General features: G+C 42.5%; 3 protein-coding genes across 8 annotated transcripts in view; 2 read left to right on the top strand and 1 right to left on the bottom strand.

The window, feature by feature from the left end:
• LOC123499678 (insulin receptor substrate 4-like) overlaps positions 1–7,584 on the top strand; it is a 22,408-nt gene extending 14,824 nt beyond the window's left edge. The window contains exons 9-13 of one of the 5 annotated variants that reach the window (XM_045248055.1): positions 1–125; positions 547–805; positions 1,363–1,446; positions 1,896–1,982; positions 4,405–7,584. The exon at positions 1–125 is cut by the window's left edge and continues 100 nt beyond it. In XM_045248055.1, coding sequence (XP_045103990.1) covers positions 1–125; positions 547–805; positions 1,363–1,446; positions 1,896–1,982; positions 4,405–4,846 — 997 coding nt within the window. In that variant the 3' untranslated portion in view covers positions 4,847–7,584. Of the gene's footprint in view, positions 126–546; positions 806–1,362; positions 1,447–1,895; positions 1,983–3,721; positions 4,025–4,404 lie in introns of those variants that run through there. The other 4 variants (XM_045248059.1, XM_045248057.1, XM_045248056.1 and 1 more) reach the window with 4 other exon arrangements.
• LOC123499680 (F-actin-capping protein subunit beta-like) lies at positions 6,500–12,284 on the bottom strand. Its single transcript, XM_045248061.1, has 5 exons — positions 12,143–12,284; positions 10,848–11,059; positions 10,300–10,472; positions 9,270–9,469; positions 6,500–8,758 (listed from the first exon to the last, which is right to left on the bottom strand). Exons 1-5 carry the CDS (start codon positions 12,143–12,145, stop codon positions 8,507–8,509), a joined length of 840 nt encoding a protein of 279 aa, XP_045103996.1. The 5' UTR covers positions 12,146–12,284; the 3' UTR covers positions 6,500–8,506.
• Positions 12,285–12,559: 275 nt separating this feature from the next.
• LOC123499521 (atypical protein kinase C-like) overlaps positions 12,560–22,500 on the top strand; it is a 76,201-nt gene continuing 66,260 nt past the window's right edge. Inside the window, exons 1-3 of one of the 2 annotated variants that reach the window (XM_045247580.1) lie at positions 12,560–12,914; positions 16,395–16,516; positions 17,032–17,121. In XM_045247580.1, the coding sequence (XP_045103515.1) occupies positions 12,838–12,914; positions 16,395–16,516; positions 17,032–17,121 (289 nt within the window). In that variant the 5' untranslated portion in view covers positions 12,560–12,837. The remainder of the gene's footprint in view (positions 12,915–16,394; positions 16,517–17,031; positions 17,122–22,500) is intronic. The other variant, XM_045247579.1, reaches the window with a different exon arrangement.

A 22,500-nucleotide genomic window follows, 5' to 3' on the forward strand; every position in this document is an offset into this window, starting at 1 on the left:
CGCTCACTCCCACGCTTACCACACCAACCGCCCGCACTCCGCCCTCAAGGTGCTCCGCCAGCCCGCCGCCAGGGAGATGAGGCCGAGGAAACGCTACCTGGCGGAGATTGAGGGCACGTTGCAAGGTGGGGTTCAGAAACGCTTTGCTCTCTCACCACGACTATTTTCAAAGGCCACAGAGAAGAGTAGCGGGGTTCTCATTACTATTTCTTCTTTCAATAATGTAGAAATCTTGTTACCCTGCAGTTACGCTTTAAACTCATCAGTACTGGGAAGCATTTTTACCTTGAAAATTGCGTACAATTCGACCATTTTATTAACATTAGGAAGGGTTTATGGAAGTCAGATAATCAATGGCTACAATCTTCACTATTTCAATCCCCCACATAAACTGAAGCTGTATGAAATCACCAGATATTAAACAGAATAAATGTGAAAACATGTCCTGGTACTGAAGGAGTTAGTTACATGAATCCTTCCTTCCTGATCTATCCGCCTTGCCTAGCTCTCTCTGTCACTCTAGCCTGAATAACTCGCAACACGCAGGTGAGGGAGACAACCAGAACTCCAGAAGGGCCCGGTCACTGTCCCCGCAACGCCGCCCCACCTCTGCCCCGATGAACCACCAGGAAACAAGCCCTCCGCGAAGCCCACCACGAGGACGCCCAAATAGAGAAGCTGAGGAGGAGCTGTCTGACGAGGAAGAGGAGGCCGAATCCAGGTCCCCGTCGAGGTCTCCGTCACCCCCCGCCAGCCATGCCTCCGCCCCTGCAGCCATGACCCGTCCCCGCCCCAGGTCATACAGGTCAGTGGGTCAGGTGTTTGATACTTGGAATGGTGCTTACGGTGCTTCCATATAATATCTCCACTTGAAGGTCATGTGGAGTGGGTAGTGATTGTGGTTGTGGTGTAAGTGGATTGGAGTACTTCGCCCTTTTCATAAGATTCACATTTTCTTATTTGTTTATTGGTGTATCTATTTGATTAGTTCATTTAGACACTCATGTATTTGTATATATATGTTTCTTTTTTTCTTTCTCTCGTTTTTTCTGTCTTTTATTCTTTGTTATCCTTAATATTGCAAGGTATGTAATCGTTTTATAATGGGATTTTTTTTTCTTTATGTTTCAAGTCAAATACGTTCGTTCGACTTGTTTTTCCTGCCCTCTTCTCCATCCCTCCTCCTGCTCCTCCTTCTCCTCCTCCTCCTCCTCCTCCTCCTCCTCCTCCTCCTCCTCCTCCTCCTCCTCCTCCTCCTCCTCCTTCTCCTGTACCGTATAACCTTTAAGCTACTTCACCTGAGTAAGACAGCCGTGACACCACCTGACCTAACCTTCACTGTGCTCACGTGCCCCTCACCAGGAGACCCTTGACCCCCAATGCCCCCCGCCACCACTATTACGATTCCGACGAGGACTCCGCCGATGACCTGTACGTCCCCCCAAGGTCAGTGAGGTGGTATTTTATATTTTCCTCTTTGCTTTTATTGTTTTGTGTTTGTATCATTGACATCTTAGGCCCGTATTAAGAAACGCTTTACTCTCTCACCACGACTATTTTCAAAGGTCACGGAGATGATTAGCGTGGTTTTCAAGAGTGTTTCTGCAGTTGATAATGTAGAAATCTTGTCAATCTGCCTCTAGAACGGTAAAAACACCTTAAAAACGCTTTATTTTCTCACCATGACTATTTTCAAAAGCCACAGAGATGATTAGCGGGATTTTCAAGAGTGTTTCCGTTTCCACTGTTGATAATGTAGAAATCTTGTCGCTCTGCCTCTAGAAACGCAAAAATACCTTAAGAAACACGTGTAAATTTAAATAAAGCCTTTTGAAATAGTGGAGGTGAAACACAGAAGTGTTTGAGAATATGAGCCTAAGTTACTGTCCCTACAGGTACCACCGCCACCACTACTACCACCCGTGGGAGGACTGCCCGCTGTGTTACTCCCCTTACATGCCCCGCTACCCGCGCCTCTCCCGGTACTACCACGCCCTCAGCTAACCCGTCCACGCCCCCGCCCCTCACCACCACCACCATCACCACCACTGACGCTGCCTTGTCTCCACCACCGCTATCACCGTCCCGTCTGCAGGAATGTTGTGTTGTGGCGTCTGTGTGTTGCTTCTCCACTGTGTTGTCTTGTTCGTGTGATGTTGTTGGGTGACTGGCTGTATTCTTAAACACTTTGCTCTCTCACTATCACTACTTTCCAGAGGCTCTAGTTGAAGATACTCGTGTTTTTAACCCCTTCAATACTCGGACACATTTTTACCTTGAGATTTGTATACGATTAGACCCTATTATTGACATTAGGAAGGGTTTATAGAGGTCAGAGAAGATTAATGTCCAGAGTCTTCATTATTTCAATCCCCACATAAGTTTTTAAAGCTGTATAAAATCACCAAATAGTAAGCAGAATGAATATGGAAACCCGTCATGGTACTGAAGGGTTTAAGGGTGTTTTGATGGTTCTGGTGACTGATTGGCAAGAGTTTTAGTTTATTAAAAGGAGAAACTTTCTTGAAAATCCGGCTAGTCGTCTCTGGGGACTTGGAAAATTGTCGTAGTGAGAACAAGTCGTTTCTGAATATGGACGACTGACTAGTTGTTGTTGTTGTTGTTGTTGATGTTGTTGTTGTTGATGTTAGAGTTGTTGTTATTGATAATTTAACTTTCGTTTCTTTCTCTTTTGTTATTTTTACTTATATGCTTTTTAGTGATGTGTGATTCTCTCTCTCTCTCTCTCTCTCTCTCTCTCTCTCTCTCTCTCTCGTTTATTGTACCTATTTCTTGCTTATTTTATGTTATTCTTAATCCTGCTATTGTTATCTTTAGATGATGTGTGTGTGTGTGTGTGTGTGTGTGTGTGTGTTTCGCTCATGGCTTTGTGTTCCACGCGGTTGACTCATGACTGACAGTAGTATCGTCCTGAAGAGGGCTAAGGGTTCACATGATTCGACCTGCGAGTAAAGCGAGACTTCCTCCTCACAATGCGCCTCATTCTTCACTCAAGGAGGAGAGTAAGTGGCATCTTCTCGCTCTGAGTGGGCCGCCAATATCACTATTTCACCCTGCCAAATGATGACGAGAATGTTACCTATATGTGTGTGTGTGTGTGTGTGTGTGTGTAAAGGAACAAAGGGTATGGTAGAAAGCATAGAGGATTAGATACTTGGGTGCAAGTGGTGGATTGGTGAGTGGTTAGTGGTGAGTGGTGGTGATGGTGGCGAGGTGTGGTAAACTAAACCTTGGTTGGCCCAGCTCCTCCCTCCCCCCATCCCCCCTCTGCAAACCTAAGAGCGAAGGAAGAACAAATAAGTGGAAGGGAACCTCTCATACATAACTCAAAGATCCACCTCGGAGCTTCCTTATGTCAACTATTGGCTGCTTCATCAATGTGTCTTCGCATTATAACGGCGAGTGTTCAAAATTAGTTGCATGGTATGAAATTTTTCTTGTTACCTAGGAGTTAAAAGGACCTGGGCCAAATATAATACTGTACTGTAGTATTTTTCAACTACCTTTTCTATTTTTGCATTGATTTTCTTGTCAACTTAGTGAACCCTAGCCAGGGACCTTGTGAGCGTAACAATGTTACTGTTAATGATGTCACTGTTGCCTTTGACATTTTCTATGTAGAGTATTGCACCGTTGCTCATTCATTCGCAAGCCCCAGTAGTACAATTTTTGTTTATCTACCTGTCTGTTCTGATTCCAGGTAGTGTTTCGCGTAATTATTCACACCTTTGCTCCAGCTGCGATGTACACAGTAGCTGTGTATGTATCCTACAGCTTGATTCCGTCACCTCTTCTTTGCCTCCACCTGACAGCTAGACATTTCACACTACAGAGAGAGGCCAGCTGGAGCACAGCTGCACCATTGTTAATCAGTATACACATTGAATATATTGCATGCTGTTGAAGTAGTTGCATAAATCTGTTTTATGTTATAAGTGATCAGCAACCTTACATTACTTCATCTTTCTAATTATGTATTATTGTTTTTGAATGCAATTGTTCCTACCACATATCCAATCTTTTATATATATATATATATATATATATATATATATATATATATATATATATATATATATATATATATATATATATATATAATTGTTTTCTTTCCTGCTTGTGACAGGCATTGTAGGTAAAGACAATAAAAAAGGAACCTGTCACTGATTATTATATTGTATAAAAAGTTCTAAAAATCTACACTTTTACATTATATATAGAGTACATTTAATGGTTGATACTGATTTCAAGTGAGGCAAGTCTAAGATGATGTCCTTGGCCATTTAATATACTGTTGAGGTCATCTCATGTAAGACAGTCTGTAATACTTGACACTTCATACAAGTAAATCTTAACTTGGCTGATTCATCTTCATTCCTGCAGCTGTGGCCTGTGTCACCTGGGAGACCGGTGGTGGTGTTCCATGTGCTCCAGCTACTGTGGCTGTTCCTGCACTTACCACCTCAGATGTCGTCCATCTTCTTTCTGCCATTCCATTCAGCCTTATGTCAAGTCTTACCTGAGGCGGCTGAGAGAGCTAGATACTGCCACGGCAGAGCCCCTCAACCCAAGACCCAAGTCTGCAAAACCACTTAAAAATGATGCAGCCAAAGGTCAGGATACAACGAGTGAGGACTCTGAGCTCTTTGATACCTCCCAGGTGGAGGACATCCAGGAGGGAATGGACAGCAAGACTCCCATGACGAAAAGAGAAAATTGGCTCAAAGGGAAGAAACAGGCCAGAGGTGGAAGTGTGGAGGCCAATGGAGCCAATGGCACTGGTAGCCAGGATAAAGATGGCAAGAACAATGCCAACTCAAGCTGATGATTTATCCTGACTAGCTACACATTCCTTTTTATATCTAAGGTAAGTGGATGTCTTTGGTAGTAGCAGTGCTGATGCTGTTGATGGTTCTCCAACATTACTCTGTTCAGCCAGAAATCCTCACTTTTTGGCATGACTTAAACTTTGTGTGTTGTATTGTTATATCTTTTTTCATTACACTTACACAGGTGTATGTATTGTGATAGAATAATATATTGTAGATTTTTATCTTGTTCTATAGGATTTATAAGATTAAGATGTTTATAGTTTGATATTTATAGGAGTAAGATGTTTATAGTTTGGATCATAAGAAAACCACTTCATTTATATACTGTGAGTGAAATATGTGTTTTTAATGAATGAAAATTACTAGTCTATGTAATGCCAAGGTCCAACATTTAAAGATCATAAATTTGCCTCTTATATTTTTTCCTGCAATGAATGCTGTCATAAACATTTATGGACATTGAACCACGTGAACAAATCACTCGTATATTTAATGGGATTGAATGTACTATTAGTACATAATTTGTGGACACGTCCCTTACTGCAAAAGTGCTGAAGGCAACCTGCATATACCTTCCAAGTCAAGACCGTCAACCCACACTGTACCGCTAACCACTACACTGAATGGCTTCAGCCTGTAATGGTGTAACTCTGGTAGTGTCCTTTGTGGGATTTCTGGATTGTAAAGTTAGTTTGAGGCATGCATCAAAAGTATACAATTTTGAAGAGGATCTCTGAGGATACATGTAGTTCTCAAGCTATTAAGAATCTTTCATAAATAGTTTAATTTACCTTGAAGGCTTGAAGGAATCATCCAGTAATTTACAGTTTTTACTTTTATATATGATTTATCATGTTATATTGTTGGTTATGAGATTATCAAAATTCAGATGTTATATATAAGGTATATTGAAATTCTAGAATTTTGAAATTTTCCTGTATAGAAGCAAAGTAACTGATCTTGTATAGTATTGAGATAATTGACCACTGAGGGGAGAGCCTTGTCCTGTTCTATTTCTATGGTGTACCTCACACATACATAGTTCATTGCTACTACAGCAATAATTTGTATATCAGCTGATACCCTCACTGTCGACCAACTTCTCTCTTGTTATCTGTTCTCATTTATTGTAACTTCTGGACTCATCTCCTTGTATTGTATGCAATAGATAATAGTGTATACTGGTTACCTGCTTAGCATAGAAAATACTGTTCTTGTATTCTGTGTTCATGATGTACAGATATTTAGTGCCACTAGCTGAGCTCTTTCCAATGTCACTCACTGCCAAAGGTGTTCCATTCGTTCCTGCTGTGATGGGAAAATAGTCGTATATCATACTCTTACAATAAAAGAGAAGCTTGCTGCACTTGTGTGTCACATCACAACTGAATCCATCCATAGGCCGGATAGCCATGTAGCACAGCTCGTTCTGGGATATTGTGGCGTCTCATCACAACCAGCTACTGACCACTGGTTTCTGCTACCATGGCTGGGGCCTCAACCCTTGGGATGCAATTCCTTCAGACTCCAACCTTTCCTACTTGTATTGTCTGATCTTCATTATACTGTACATCAGACTTAAACCATTTCCATGGAACTGAGCAGAAAATCTGGAAGCCAGTTAAGAGGAGAAAGAAACTAAGAAATACCAAATACTTGTATAATCAATTCTTTGATCAAAAATAGTGTCTGCCACACAGGGCAAATGCATAACAATGAGATGATCACATGGCCTTAAAGGAAATACAACAGGGATATGATCAATAGTTCTCCATATTATATCTTTAAACAGAACCTGTGATAATAATAAATACAGTATCAATCAGCAAGGCTCAAGGCAAGAGTACCGCAGTACATGCTCGTATTGTTTAATACCCCGTAAATAGTGAGGGAGACACCCGACTTGTAAATCAACCCACCAATGTGTGATACTGATAAAGCTAATTACGTTAATAAGCTAATGAAGTGCACGTTCGCTATTAAAATTTTCACTAACCCATGACTAACAATTAACAGAAGATTTAAAACCCTTGAAAAATTGTCCTCAGTGACAATTGCAATGGAAAAAATAACATGTCACGGACTTGAAATGCTTAAAAACACTAAGTCAATGCACTTGTTGCCCAGACCCTCCTTGCCTCATACATTGGAGGCCAAACACTTCCAGCCTGTCAGCGCTGATGAGTAGTGACAACCTTCCCCATGGAACTTTGGTCAACTCTCTTGTTACTGATAAACATTTTGGGCACATCACATAATGCATCCTTATCCTGTATTAAACTGAACCATCTCTAGAGCAGCAAATTTAAAATGATGAGTATGATTATCAAAAACAAATGACAATCCCATCCCCCCCCCTGCTGTTGATCCCTTTCCATTCTATGCAGGTGTCTCTTGTTCCAAAAGCTAACCACTCTAACTAAAGCTGTCTGAAGGATACAGGGTTCCCTGGTGGTGTGACTGTCACTTACCAGCGCTGACAAATATACAGCCCAAGAGAGAGACAGAGGACTAGGCTTAAAAAAGTAGAAACTGCGGATCACACCTTCGAGGAAAAGTGAGGGTCACTCGTATGTCAAAGGAGAGGTTTTCAAGTCACCGAACAGTTAAATTGAAAAATGGCTGTTCTCTTTTTGTAACTGTGAATGAAATTCATCACATTAAAGAGCCACAGAGAAAAGACTAACTATGGAAAATAAAGGGAAATTGTGCAAAAAAGAATAGACACCTAATCACGCATGCCCTCACAAACAACATACCCCAAATATTACAGGGCACCCCCACAGTGGAGCCCCAACGCTTTACAAATAGGTCAACAGCCAGCACATGGACCATATATAACTGGCGATTGCAGCCGCCAGGAGACAGTACACGCACTGGAATTGCAGACTGTTAGAAAGCACCTACGTTTGACCACCCAGGCTTGCTTTTCTTTCCTTTACTTGTTTAATTGCACGATGATGTATGCGTAACAAAAAAATATTATTGAACTTGTGAGTATATGGCTCTCTGAGGTTAAAATTATTCTTTGGCCTGATGACTTAAAACAAATAGGAAAAACAATTCACCTGGGAAGCAGCCAGGTTATCATATGGGTACTTTTCAAGCAGGAACTGGATATATTGATTTTAAGCATTAAATATTGCCATAACATTAATGATCCAAATAAAATAGGACTGACTGCAAGCATCATGAAGCATTTCCTATTTCATTCCAACCCAACCCTTGGAATTCACTCAAAATGCGAGTCTCTCTCTCCTTCCAAACAGACCACACTGGTGACTATGGAGGCTTCCAATGTCATTATTATCACTTCACAGTTTCACAAAGCTAGTATCTATATGCTTTGAGACATTAAGAAGCTAGGTGCACTATGGCCCTCTACCAGTAGTAGTGTTCGAATAAGGAATGTAGACTCACAAATTACCCAGCTTGACCTCAGTGCTAAGATCAGAGCATCATCAGTCTCTTTGAAGAAGGCTAACTTGTCTGGCCCGAAATAGTGTGTTTCATACCCATCAACAGGCTTAGGCCATTTTATGAGAGAGAGAAAAAAAAAAAAAAAAAAAAAAAAAAAAAAAAAAAAAATCATACTTTAAGCTTTCTAAACCCTGGTTTGTGATACTCACAAACATATTTATAAACTTTACATTCTAATTATTTTCATCAGAGGATTTCTTTGCTTGTCTCCTGATAAGTGCATTTGCAATCTCAGTTCTGAAGGCATCGTGCTGCTTCTGATCAGGGATGGGCTGAACGGAGCGGAGGCCATTGACAATATCCTTAGTCTTTCCAAAGTATATCTCGTTAAGTGTGTTGCGGATCTTGTTTTCCATGTCCTCTACCATGCGTCCAATGTTGGCTATATGAGGGGAAGACTCTGATACAGGGCAGTCTTGTTCCATCTGTTAAAACAACATCTTTTACCTTGGTACACCATCCATCAGTGCAAACTATATAGGAGCATGTGGCAATGTTATCATCAAATAATAGCTTAAAATATATGATCAATTGTATGAGAGAATACATGAACATTGAGTTGATTATAATAATGATTCATGAGCCACCTGTTTCTGAAGATCACCTAAGCTTGCAGCAAAAGCTTGTTGTGCAGAATGAATCAGGCCATTTACTTATAAGAGAAGTTATATGCAAGACAGGCCAAGCTGATAAGGATTTCTGATGCTTTGTGACTTATTACCTTATCAATCATGAACAACAATTCATAGTCTACTGTATAGTTACTGGTTCAAAACAGGGATGCATTCATTCTAGGTTATAAACCAGGGCAATGCAAGTGGAAGGGACATGAGGTTGTGAGAATGAGAAGGGTATTAGAGTAAGCTACTTTAATAAAGCAGAGGAGGCAAGGCAGAGTGAAGGATGTGTGAGTGGATAGACAGAAGGATGAGTCACCTGTCTTGTGAGTGATCCTCCGAGGTTCATAGTGCCAGAGCCCTGCTTGTTGGTCTGGAGCCAAAGCATCGCAGTGGAGGTGAGCTTGTAGTGTGCTGACCGCCCACTTGACTTCTCAACCACCTCTACCACGTGGATGCTGTCCCAACAACCCTTGATTTTCTTGCTCCCATCCCCAGCCTTCTTTATGAGGATCACACCTGCAAGGTATGCTACCTGACACACCCTGTACAGAATTGTTCCCAATGCAGAAAGAAAATGTTTCTAACTCTGCATACACTAAAGCGAACCCCAGGCACTGATACACAAAGGCTGTACATGAAAAAAAAAAACAGCATTGTACCACAATATCACATGGTATGCATACATGTGTTCATATACACATGTAGAAAGAGTGGTGACTTGAGAACCAAACATTTCTTATTCAAAATGTCAGCATCATGCCAGAAGCAGAAGGCATCCTGTTTGTCACTGTTTTGGAGAAAGCTCCTTAATGGAACAGTATCTTGTATTATAATATAAGAAGACAATAACACCTAAATTTGACTTCCCTAAAAGTTCTGACAGTACAGACATGACCTGAAAAAGATGACATGGAGAAGGTAATCAAAAGCAACAGGTGATGGTTGGGAATCTGACTCAGACTACCTAAATAAACCCAACAAAAACAACTGATTGTTGGAATTGCTCACAAGTAAAGTAAAATAGATGTGTGTATCCATCATTAAATTTTCTAAAAAAACCCAATCATTTACTAATTTCAATACAGACATGTCAAAATATGTCCAATATTAGCATAACAAAATATTTTCTGCTTTGCACTTGTTTCAGACATAATAGTTAATGAAGTGATGTCAATCTCAGGCTTATCAATATCCCTGAATATCCACTGTGTGGTGCTATCATCATAATATCCACTCAGAACCAGAGAAGAAAATTAGAAACCAAAATGAATAGATAAAATAAGAAGTAAATGAATCTCCTTTTGGGAAATCTACACATTTAGAGAAGAATGAGTGTAGCGACTGACCAGCAAAGCCGTGGTCCAGGTCCCACAGGTACACGGAAGACACGCCTCCCTCAAAGTACATGTCGCGATACTGGTCAAAGGCTTGGTTGGCATCCAGCTCAAGCTTCCGTAGCCTGTCGCTGGGCATGGCTCCGTCCTCCAGGGGCGGGTCGTACGTGTTGCTCCAAGGAGATCTGTGGGGCCGTGATAGTGTCATTCATCAAGGGACAATATTGTGATGCTGACAAAAGGTAAGTGACACCATCTGATGACCTGCCTTGGGAAGACTTCTAGGTCTCACAAAAAGTATTATATATATTGAGTTTGGTTAAAATACGGTGACAACTCCAAGCAGACAATCCCTTAGGTATTGCTGAAATTAAATAATGAAATCTTTTTTGAAATGTACCTATCTTTGAAAATAATGACAATATAGGTGTAGCACTGCATCACAGCTTGTATGAGGCTGCATGAGAAGTGTGTACATCTTCCAAACCAGCTGTCATGATCAGGTTATCCCAAGGTGAATTAATAGAGAGAGCTTTTATTTTAAGAAGCAGACAATGCACCTGTAAGAGTCTCCATCTCTGTTGTAGTCGCACAGGAGGTAGTCTTTGCCGCTGTTCTTGTCCCGTGCGATCTTGAGCGGCTGGTCGACTGAGGAGAGCAGTTCCTCACACAGCGCTGGCACCAGATCGATCAGGTCACTCAGGTTGCGCTCTATCTGCTGCGGCGGCAACCTGCGCATCAAGTCCAGAGCGCAGTCTAACTGTTGCTCCATCTGTTGGGAAGATGGCAGGCGTGAGTATGGCCTCAATTACAGTGTTTACCTATCCACAATTCTCCACCTTGAACTAAACAGGTGGCATTGATAGGTGAGCAGTGCATGGTGTGGGGCTTGAGCTGGCATCCTGGCTACCTTACTTAGCACCTGTTGAGACGACATGGCTTTCCACACGTGCTATGACAACTGCTTACTGCACATCACATAACGATACACATAACTTTTCTTTTCATGTAAGAGAGGAGGACTGGCCAAGGGTAACAAAAATATATACATAACAAAAAAGGCCCTCTCAGTCGCTAGTCTCCTCACAGAGCCGATAGAATTAGCCAAAGGAGAGGAACAAATGTCTTAAAGTCTCCCTCTTGAATGAAGCTGTCTCAGGTGTCATTACATTAGATTAACCCCTTCAGTACTGGAATGCATTTTTATCTTGAGATTTGTGTAGGATTCAGAAACTTATATGATGGATTAAAATAGTGAAGACTGTGGCCATTAACCTTCTGACCTCCATAGACCCTTCCTAATATCAATAAAATAGTCTAATGGTACACAAAACTCAAGGAAAAAATGTGTCCCAGTACTGAAGGGGTTAAAAGGCTAAAAAAAAAAAAAAAACAACGAGAACAGCTGAAGCACAATGATTCAGGTGACAGACAGGTGGTGGATGGTGACAGGTAACTAAGACACCTTCACCTCACCTCACCTGTCTACAACAACAAAACGGTACAGGGTCAGCACCTCACCCAACAGGTACTCAGGTGACAGGTGCAGGAGAATGACAGGTCACTCTAGAAGGGGATGACCTGCGTTGACCTCATTTCATCTGCCTCGTTCACCTGACCTCCCATAGCGATCTCTAGTCCCTCCTACTCATCCTACAGCTGTAAATCTCGCTGCTAAACACCGGATATGCCGCACACTACATTATTAGAGGGTGATTCATGCCATTCCAAGGGCGTCCCTCTGCCCCTCCCATGTTACGTCCTCCTCCCGTGCCCCCTGCAGCGGTATTTAGCCCCTTCCCTCCTATGCTGGGCCTTGCAATAGCTGGTTAACGGGGTATTCTCCCAGACTTACCATCGCAACTCTTTCCTACAGGTCAATTTCACGGTAAAAATACGATTATCTGGGCTGCTGCTGCTATCTGCTTCACGGGATGACCAACTGAGGGTCTGAACGCCTCCTCTCCTCCTCCTCTTCTTCCTGTGACCACCGGGTATATACCTGCTTCACACTATATGTTTTGGCTGATTTTCTCATTAATTTTTATTGGTCTACTTCATATATTCATTTTTCAGGTATAATTATCAATGTATTACTTCATTTGTTTACTCCGCACCTGTAATCAAAAGGTGGATAAAAAAGTAAATCTGCTCCATAAACAGAACTGATGAAATAGCTGAATATATCTACTAAGAATCTTGTATAATAGTAATTAATATATTTATATATCAAGAATTACACAGACAAGTGACTATAGACGCTCAATAGGAGTGATAGTAGGTGGTCACGTGACGTACACTTCCGGAGTGTTTGGGTCACCCTCGAAATTGTTATCAGCGGCCTTATTAGCTTTTAAGGACATCCAATGACCCTTCAGAGCCGCGTGCCCCAAGTCACGCCCACCCTGTGAACATCCAGCCCCCGCCCCCCCGGTGCCCCGCACACCTGCACCACCTGCGCCAGGGTGATCGGCACACCTGAGCCCGCCAAGGTGTGTGACTGTGAGGGTGTGAGGCGAGGTGCGCTCACCCACAGGGAGTGCCTTCACCATGCCCATGCAGGCCCCGGCTACTGATGGTGCCAAGGGCGAGCCGCCCGAAATCAGGGTCAAGATTGCCTTCAGTGGGTGAGTGACCGAGTGACCGGCCGGTGTGTGTATGTGTGTGTGTGGCCTGTCATGTTGTGTGGTGTGTGCCTTCTTGCAGGTTTACAGTGAGTACAGTAATCAGCCACCACCCCACAAACTTGGCTACCTTCTTCTACTTTTACCTTCACTCTTGTTTTGTCATATATATATATATATATATATATATATATATATATATATATATATATATATATATATATATATATATATATACAGACATATACATATATGTGAAGAGGGATGCACTGTGTTTTTTCCATTTATTCACGTTGTTTTGCCTTTAGCAAGAGGGGTCTTGAGGTGCATTTCGTGGTGTGCAGTGCAGGATGAGTCCTCACTGCTTGAAAGTCCAGCACCAGATACACATGTCAGCTGAAGTGTGAAGTCCAATAAGAATTACCTTGTCCTGAGTCACTGACTCCACTTGTCCTCTTTTGGTGCCTGATGCTGACCCTATGACTATCCCCTGTGGCTCCTGAGTCATTGACTTTACTCATTCCCTTTCGGTGCCTGCCACTGTGCTGTCCTCCGCGGCTGTCCCCTCTGGCTCTCAAGTGACTGACTCCGCTCGTCCCCTGTGGTCCCTGCCACTGTAGCTGTCCGCTATGGCTCCCGAGCCACTGACTCTACTCGTCCCCTGCAGTCCCTGCCACTGTAGCTGTCCGCTGTGGCTCACAAGCCACTGGACTCCACTCGTCCCCTGCGGTCCCTGCCACTGTAGCTGTCCCCTGCTGCTCCCAAGTGACTGACTCCTGGCTGGTTCCTTTTCCCCATCGCTGAGAGGGCCATTAGTGTGGTGTGGTGTGCTGGGGTGGCGAAGTCTTCCTTGTGGTTGGTTGTTTTCCTTGTCTCTCTGTATGCAGCTTTCTCAGTCCTCCTCTCCTTTCTGATCAGCCCTGAGTGTAAGACTGAGGCGGTGAGTGGTCCTCTGTGTCAGCATGTGTGTGTGATGTGCTATGGTGGTGCAGGTTCTCCTTGTGCTCACATTTCCTCCTCTGGGAGTCCCCCCGTAGCACACCGCCTCACGTCAGCCACAGGGATCTTGTATGTGATGCTCCTCTTTTTTCTGGTGTCTTGTTTACTCGCCTGGTTTACTCAACTGGTTTTGGTATCCCCCTTTACAACGGCATAGTAGGGTAGTATGAGGTAGGGCTCAACCAAAGATAGGGAAATACCACAAACCTGCTGGCACACTAATTCCTGTCTATGAAATAGCAAGTGAATACAGCAGTTTGAAGAATTGATTTAGCTATGTGCCATTGCAGGATTTGGAATAATAACCTTATTGTTATTTTTCCTGACAATGTCAATTAGAAGTCTTTTGAAAAAAATGCATAAAAAAAAGTAGGTTTAAGAAGGGATGATGACAAGAGCAGCAGTTGTTATGGGGGCAACTATGTAGTGGTGACGAGGAACAGTGTTACATGACGGTGCTGCAAATGATGGCAGTCCAAACTCTCTCTCCTCGCCTTCAAAATGTATCAAGTCATTACTCCGATATTTTTCTTCATATATATTTTTTTCTTTTGCCTGGAGGCCTCAATGGATGACCTTTGGTGTGTAGATGTAATGCCATTCTCTTTGCAATACCACTTTCTGCAGGGCTACTCTGAGAGGCCTCCTGAGATAATTCCTGCTGTCAGAACATTTGTTTTTTCTCTTTGTGTCAGTCAGTGGTGTAGGTTTCTTAGAGTATCAAGGGAAACTGCCTGGGGGTGTGGAATGATAAGAAAACTCTGCATTATTACTACTTCACAGAAATGAATAGTTAGATAGAATAAGGTGAAGAATAAAATGAGATAGCAGAAGTAAGTTTAAAAGGGTTTGACAATGTGAAGGAAGGTGTGAGAAAACCTACTGTATCACTGTAAAAATGAATTAGAAATAAAAATAACTGAATGAAATAAAAAAAAGATTAGATCAAGATAAAATGAGATAAGGAGTAGGTAGTTGCAATCCGGGCGACCACTTAAGCTCCACAAGTGAAATAGTTCAATTATAGGAAGACAAAGGAACATAAATGAAAATGTCATTGATATCACAACCTGTGTTTACCGTCATGTTCCATTACAAATACTGAGGACGCACAGTGTGTATTGCCATGTAGCAGTCTAGGCAATGCAGACTGACCTGTGTTGCCTGTGTTAATGTTACTGTGGATGTTGACTCATTATTATTATTATTTTTATTTTTATTATTATTTTTTTTATTTTTATTATTATTATTATTATTATTATTATTATTATTATTATTTTTATTATTGTTATTGTTACTACTACTACTACTACTACTACTACTACTACTACTACTACTACTACTACTACTACTACTACTACTACTACTACTACTGTTGTTGTTTTTGTTATAATTACTATTGTTGAGTTGAGGGTGTTTGGATAGTGATCAAAGTACAGTGAAAAGTTCTGTTTGGTGGATGACTGGCTGGCTCTAGAGTGTTGAGAAGAGAGCAGGTGTTTGGTAAGTTGTTGTGATTGGCTCTTATGTGACCTCATGTCATGTATTAGTGGAGTGTCCTGTGTCGAAGTGTCTTTGTGGCAGCGTCAATGTGCGAATGTATTGTTACATATATTCATTGATGGTATAAAGGTGACCTAGTCCCTGCAGTAATGGAACGTATTTTTACCTTCAGTTTTGGGAGTGATTAGACAATTTTATTTGCATTAGGAAGAGTCTTTGGAGGTCAGAAGATTAATGGTCAGAGTCTTTACTATTTCAATCCCCACACAAGTTCCTGAAGCTGTATGAAATCACGAAATAGTAAGCAGAATGAATATGAAAATGCGTCTTGGTACTGAAGGGGTTAATATTTTACTGCATTTGTCCTACATCTTTCAATATGGTTCAAACTTTTTTTTATTTGGTTATGTATCTGTACTTACATGCAATTATATGAAACAAATCTGAGCAGCCATATCATATAGTATATACTTAACTATGTATATGTATTGTGTATATTAACCCCTTCAGTACCATAATGCTTTTCCACTTTCATTCTGCTTACCTAGTATTTGATGATTTTATACAGCTTCAGAAACTCATGTGGGGATTAAAATAGTGAAGAGTGTGGCTATTAATCTTCTGATCTCCATAGAACCTTCCTAATGTAGATAAAATCATACACAAATCTCAAGGTGAAAATGTATCCCAGTACTGAAGTGGTTGAGGTGACACAGTTTACAGTAATGTGTGATGTAGTGAAGTAATGCTGCATCCTCTCCCATGATGTCAGGTCAGGTCAGATCAGCTGTAGGTTGGGAAGCTTGGCCTTTGGATTGGCACTTCCCCGATGTTTCTTATTTCATTCTGCTCTGTCAATCAAGTTCTTCCACTGACTCTCTCATCTTCCACATTTCATACGCTATTCCTTTCTTCTCTTGTATCTTTAGACTGTCAAAAAGTAACTGTTGTATAATGTTTTCTTTTTGTGTGTGTGCGCAGGGAGATCTACATCACGTACATCCCTCCAGCGCTGGAGGTGGAGACGCTGGAGCAGGAGATCCGCGCCATGTGTAAATTTGACTCTGCCCAAGTGTTCACCGTCAAGTGGATCGACGAGGAAGGTGAGGCGCCGTTGCTTTGTTGCTCTGGTCTGTCTGTCTGGGGAGGATTAGTGTGCAAGGAAGAGAACAAGGTATAATCTTGTAACTTTCATTTTGCCTGTTAGTGTGAAACTCTTTTATTTTACAACATTTTTGCCTGCAAGCATGTGTGTTGTTTTCATCTAATCCTGTGTGTGAAGAGTTACAGTTTGTATGTGACACAGACTGGAATAAATAGGTAGATGTATCCTGTTTTGATAATCTGTGGAGAGTCTCAGTTTGTAAGTGACACAAACTGGAATGAATAGATAGGTAGATGTTATCCTGTTTTGTTAGAGTGTGTGAGATGATTTAGGTGTGTGTAGAGTTACTAGAGTGTTTGGTAGTGTTGCATCATTATTGCTTGCCACAGACAGTTATACTTATAACCTGTACTGTGTGATGGTTGGACATTATTAGTCTTGACTGTATTAATGTTTTGTTCTTTCCTCCTCCTCCTTCTCCTCTTCCTCCTCCTCGTCCCTTCCTTCCTCCAGGTGACCCTTGCACCATCTCATCCCAGCAGGAACTCAATGAAGCCCTCAGACTGTACGACCTCAACAAGGACTCAGAGCTCACCATCCACGGTAAGCGCATACACCACTCTCTCTCTCTCTCTCTCTCTCTCTCTCTCTCTCTCTCTCTCTCTCTCTCTCTGTTATTGGAGATAATTATATAAGCACAAAAAAGCGTGTTGGTGTGGTGGTAGTCCTTCGTTATGATGTGCCCCAGGAAAAGGAAATGCTTGTCTTCATGAGATGACGTGTGTGTGTGTGTGTGTGCGTGCTCGCTTGCTCTCCACCACATTAAACAGAAAAGTGTCCACGTTACGCAACACTGATTCGTAGCGGTACTTAAAACTACTACTACTACTACTACTACTACTACTACTACTACTACTACTACTACTACTACTACTACTGTGTGCGTGTTCCGGGGACAAGGCTGGCTACTCACTGGGAACTCCGCCTTTGTGGGGAGGAAGAGGAAGAGAGAAGGGGAGGGGGAGAGCGAGGAACATAAGAGAGGAGGAGGAAGAGGAGAAGGGGAGGGGAGAACCCGGAACATAGGGAGGAGTAGGAGGAAGAGGAGGAGGAGGAATAGAAGTAATGGGAGGAGTGGCTAGTTGTCAGGGTAGATGGAAGGGTGGGGGAACAACAAGAGGGGAAAGGGAGGCACTGGGTAACAGGATCTCGAGGCAGCAGGAGGTGTGGCACTCTCGGGCAGTGACACCGTGCCATGCCAACCACCTCCCACCACCACCACCATCACCACCACCACTGTTGCTCCATCTAAATCAGGCCACTCCAGTTAATAGTGTACTGAGTCAACTGCTGCTGCTGTTGCCACCCCCTCCTCCTCCTCCTGCTCCTCCTCCCTCCTACTGCCACCACCATCACCACCGCCACCACCACCACCACCATCACCATCACCGCTGCCGCATAAAGGTCTGTAAGGTCACTTGTATTCGTTATGTGCTTTGTTCTTCCTTGCTTCACTCTTACTTGTCGAAATCAGTCAGTCAGTCAGTCTTAGTCAGTTAATTTTTTTAGTGTATAAAGTGGTCAGAAGAGAATCAGTCAGTCATTCATTGTGGTTATGAGTTGTTCATTACCATTGCTGCTATTTGGCCATTCAGTCAGTCAGTCAGTCAGTCAGTCAGCTGGGTCATTCATGTTAGTATATATCCAATCATTCAGTCAGTAAGTCAGTCAGTCAGCCAGTCAGTCAGCCAGTCAGTCAGTCAGTCAGTCAGTCAGTCAGTCAGTCAGTCAGTCAGTCAGTCAGTCGGTCGGTCAATCAGTTAGTGCTTTCATCCTGCAGTGAAGCAACAATAGTCCGTTATTAATATTTTACACTGCTAGTCAATCCAGGAAGAGTTTAGTCAGTCAGTCAATCATTCAGCCAGCCAGCCAGTCAGTCAGTCAGTGAGTCAGTCAGTTAATGTAAGTGGATGGATTGGTGAGGTGGGCGGCGTAGGGCGTGACATCAGTGGTGGTGACGGTGATGGTGGTGGTGGTGGTGGTGATGAGGGTGGGGGGAGGAGTGACAGTAATGGTGGTGTGGGTTGTGATAGTGGCATGGCTCACGTCACCACCACAAGTTACAAGCAAGCTACTGTTCACCACCACCACCAGCCATCCTTCTATTCTTTCATACCATCTCTCTCTCTCTCTCTCTCTCTCTCTCTCTCTCTCTCTCTCTCTCTCTCTCTCTCTCTCTCTCTCGTTAATGGTGGGTGTAAGTGTCATAATGGCATTCTTTATCTCCCCCTCTTCAGTAAATTGTGTGTGTGTGTGTGTGTGTGTGTGTGTGTGTGTGTGTGTGTGTGTGTGTGTGTGTGTGTGTGTGTGTGTGTGTGTGTGTGTGTGTGTGTTTCTGGTTTTCTGCTCAACGTTTTCAATTCTCTCAGCATAATTTACTTGTTGATATTCTCTCTCTCTCTCTCTCTCTCTCTCTCTCTCTCTCTCTCTCTCTCTCTCTCTCTCTCTCTCGAATGCATTGTCTTCACGTCAACAAGAAGAAAAATGCATACAGTTCTATTATTTTTTTTGTAGTCGTGAATAATAACATTTTAGTGCCGAGTGTTGGGTCACGTTGTTGTTGTTGTTGTTGTTCTGGTCGATAAGAGAGGAAGTGTAGACTTAAAGGGCATTTCTCTCTCTCTCTCTCTCTCTCTCTCTCTCTCTCTCTCTCTCTCTCTCTCTCTCTCTCTCTCTCTCTCTCTCTCTCTCTCATTCGTTTCCCGGAAGGCATTAGAGTCAATTGTCGCCCATCATCTTAGTCTTTCTCGGGTGACGACGCGCGCGCGCACACACACACACACACACACACACACACACACACACACACACACACACACACACACACACACACACACACACGTTACATTCGTTAGTGTTGGTTGTATTGTAGAAAATTTTTAGTTTTGGCCATCATCATCATCATCATCATCATCATCATCATCATCATCATCATCATCATCATCATCATAGTTACCCTAAGAAATTTCTCATGAAACCTTGACTTCCTCCTCCTCCTCCTCCTCCTCCTCCTCCTCCTCCTCCTCCTCCTCCTCCTCCTCCTCCTCCTCCTCCTCCTCCTCCTGTTCCTCCACTATCATCACTATATTATCATCATCACAAGTTACTGCCAGGAATTTCTTAAGCACATACATACAGTCTGCATAAGCGTGGTTGCCTACGTGTGTGTTCCCATGGTGCAGGAAGAGGAAAGGGTGGAGGAGGAGGAGGAGGAATAGCAGGTGCAGAAGGAGACGGAGTACCGGGGAGGAGGAGGAGGAGGAGGAGGAGGAGGAGAGGGTAAGCAGGATTTGAGGGCAGGAATTCCACCTCTTCTATATTAAATTATTCCCCCGAAGCGACTGTGGGAATGTCAAAAATGCCCTTCTCTTATTCCTTACCTAAACAGACCGTGACATGTGGTAATACAGAGAGAGAGAGAGAGAGAGAGAGAGAGAGAGAGAGAGAGAGAGAGAGTTTTGTCTGTACAGGTGTTAGAACTTTCTCCTTGACTGTCCTTTTTGTCAACCACCTTGTCACGTGGTTTGGCTTGGCTTCACGTGGCTTGGCTTGCCTTGGCTTAGGAGGGTTGACTGGTGTATTAGTGTGTGTGGTTCTTCCTTTGCGTTATTTTGGTCCGTGTTCAGAAACGCTTTGCTGTCTCACCACGCCTGTTTTCCAAGGCCACAGAGATGATTAGCGGGGTTTTCAAGAGTGTTTCTCCAGTTGATAATGTAGAAATCTTCTCATTCTGCCTCTAGAACCGTAAAAAACACTGTTAAAAACGCTTTGCTGTCTCACCACGTCTGTTTTCCAAGGTTACAGACATGAGTGGCGGCGTTTTCAAGAGTGTTTCTCCAGTTGATAATGTAGAAATCTTGTTAATCTGCCTCTAGAACCGTAAAAACACCGTTAAAAAGTTCGTTCGTGTCATTTTAAACAAAGCCTTTTCAAATAGTGGAGGTGAAGCACAGAAGCGTTTAACCCTGACAGTATCTCGCTGCGGCTTCAGGAACTCATATGGAGATGAGTATAGTAATGATCCTGGCCATTAATCTTTCGACCTCCATAGACCCTTCGTAATGCCAATAAAATCGTCTAATCACGCCCAAAAATCACAGTAAAATTGCGTCTAGGTACTGAAGGGGGTTAAAAATACGAGCCTTTCCGAGTTTTCCTTGGTGTGTGTTACTAAGATGGAATGGGAATTTGATTTATATGAGTAAATAACGAGTAAATGAGTGGATATATTGATCAGTCGTATTAGATAATGTATGCTCTCTCTCTCTCTCTCTCTCTCTCTCTCTCTCTCTCTCTCTCTCTCTCTCTCTCTCTCTCTCTCTCTCTCTCTCATTGTTATAGGTGAAGCAAGGAGAGTGGATAGAATTGAGAAAATGCATCAACGAATGAATGCGTGTTGGAAGTGAAAGTGTGATATAGCGTGAGAGAGAGAGAGAGAGAGAGAGAGAGAGAGAGAGAGAGAGATGATTTATGAGTACTCGTATGTGGGAGTTTTCTTTATCTGCGCCTAACAACATTCTCTCTCTCTCTCTCTCTCTCTCTCTCTCTCTCTCTCTCTCTCTCTCTCTCTCTCTCTCTCTCTCTCTCTCTCTCGGAAGGTCACCGGAAGTATTACACGCACTACGCTGCGGAACTGTATCATGCTCTCTCTCTCTCTCTCTCTCTCTCTCTCTCTCTCTCTCTCTCTCTCTCTCTCTCTCTCTCTCTCTCTCTCTCTCTCTCTCTCTCTCTCCCTCCCTCCACTTCCCCTCACCCCCTCTCCCTCTACCTTCCCACTTCCACCTAGCAGTCTATTCACTCACCTGTATTATATTTACTTACCTGCCCATCCAATCTTCTCTCTCGTCGAACCCATCCACTAGTAAGGCTTTCGTTATCTGTCTATTCACTTCCTCGTTCCTTCTTTTCTTTCATTTTCTGTTCATTGTCTACCGGTTTAGTTTCATCTATGTACTTGTTCTCTTGCCTTATTGAGTGTTATTCTCGTGTTTATTTATATATTTTCCCTTAGCGTAGAGTGCGTTGTTAATCTTCTTACTATGCATTTAATTTTAGTATTCTCATTTACTTGCTGTTTTGCCTGTCATATTGGAGTACACACGGTATTAATCCCCTTCAGTACTGGGACGCATTTCTACCTTGAGTTTTGGATGTGATTAGACGAATTTATTGACATTAGGATGGGTCTATGGAGGTCAGGAGATTAATGGCTTGAGTCGTCACTATTTTAATCCCTCACATGAGTTTCTGAAGCTGTATAAAATCATCAAATAGTAACCAGATTTAATATGAAAACGTGTCATGGTACTGAAGGGGGTTAAGGCCAATATTCTGAAACACTTCCTCGCCTCACAGCATCTTTACTATTTTCAAAGGGCTCTGGTTGAAGTGATACGGGTCTTAAGGAAGTTTCTGTAATTCTAGTGAAATGTTAACAAGTTTTCTGTATTGTCAGCAGGACAAATACTCTTTCAAAGGGCTCTAGTTTAAGTGATACGGGTCTTAAGAAAGTTTCCGTAATTCTAGTGAGATGTTAACAAGTTTTCTACATTATTAACAGGACAAATACTCTTTCAAAGGGCTCTAGCTGAAGTGACATGGGTTCTTAAGGATGTATCTGTAAATCTAGTAGGATGTTAACAAATTTTCTGCATTATCAATAGGACAAATACTCTTCAGAACTCGGCTAATCGTCTCTATGGTCTTTGAAAATGGTCAGGTGAGAGAGGGGCTCTGGTTAAGATGTTTTCGGTAAATCTAGTGACATACTGTATTAACAAGTTTTTCTACATTATTAACAAGTTTTCTACATTATCAACAAGACAAATACTCTTCAGAACTCGGCTAATTGTCTCTATGGTCTTTGAAAACGGTCGCGGTGAGAGAGAGAGAGAGAGAGAGAGAGAGAGAGAGAGAGAGAGA

Source organism: Portunus trituberculatus, chromosome 50 (assembly GCF_017591435.1).
Source record: "Portunus trituberculatus isolate SZX2019 chromosome 50, ASM1759143v1, whole genome shotgun sequence".
In the NCBI taxonomy this organism is placed as follows: Eukaryota; Metazoa; Arthropoda; class Malacostraca; order Decapoda; family Portunidae; genus Portunus; species Portunus trituberculatus.

Excerpts from the sequence above, each read along its gene's own strand:
- LOC123499680 (XM_045248061.1), bottom strand. Across the intron at positions 10,473-10,847 it reads AGAGATGGAGACTCTTACAG|ATCTCCTTGGAGCAACACGT; the intron begins GTGCATTGTCTG and ends ACGGCCCCACAG. Across the intron at positions 8,759-9,269 it reads GAGGATCACTCACAAGACAG|ATGGAACAAGACTGCCCTGT; the intron begins GTGACTCATCCT and ends TTGTTTTAACAG.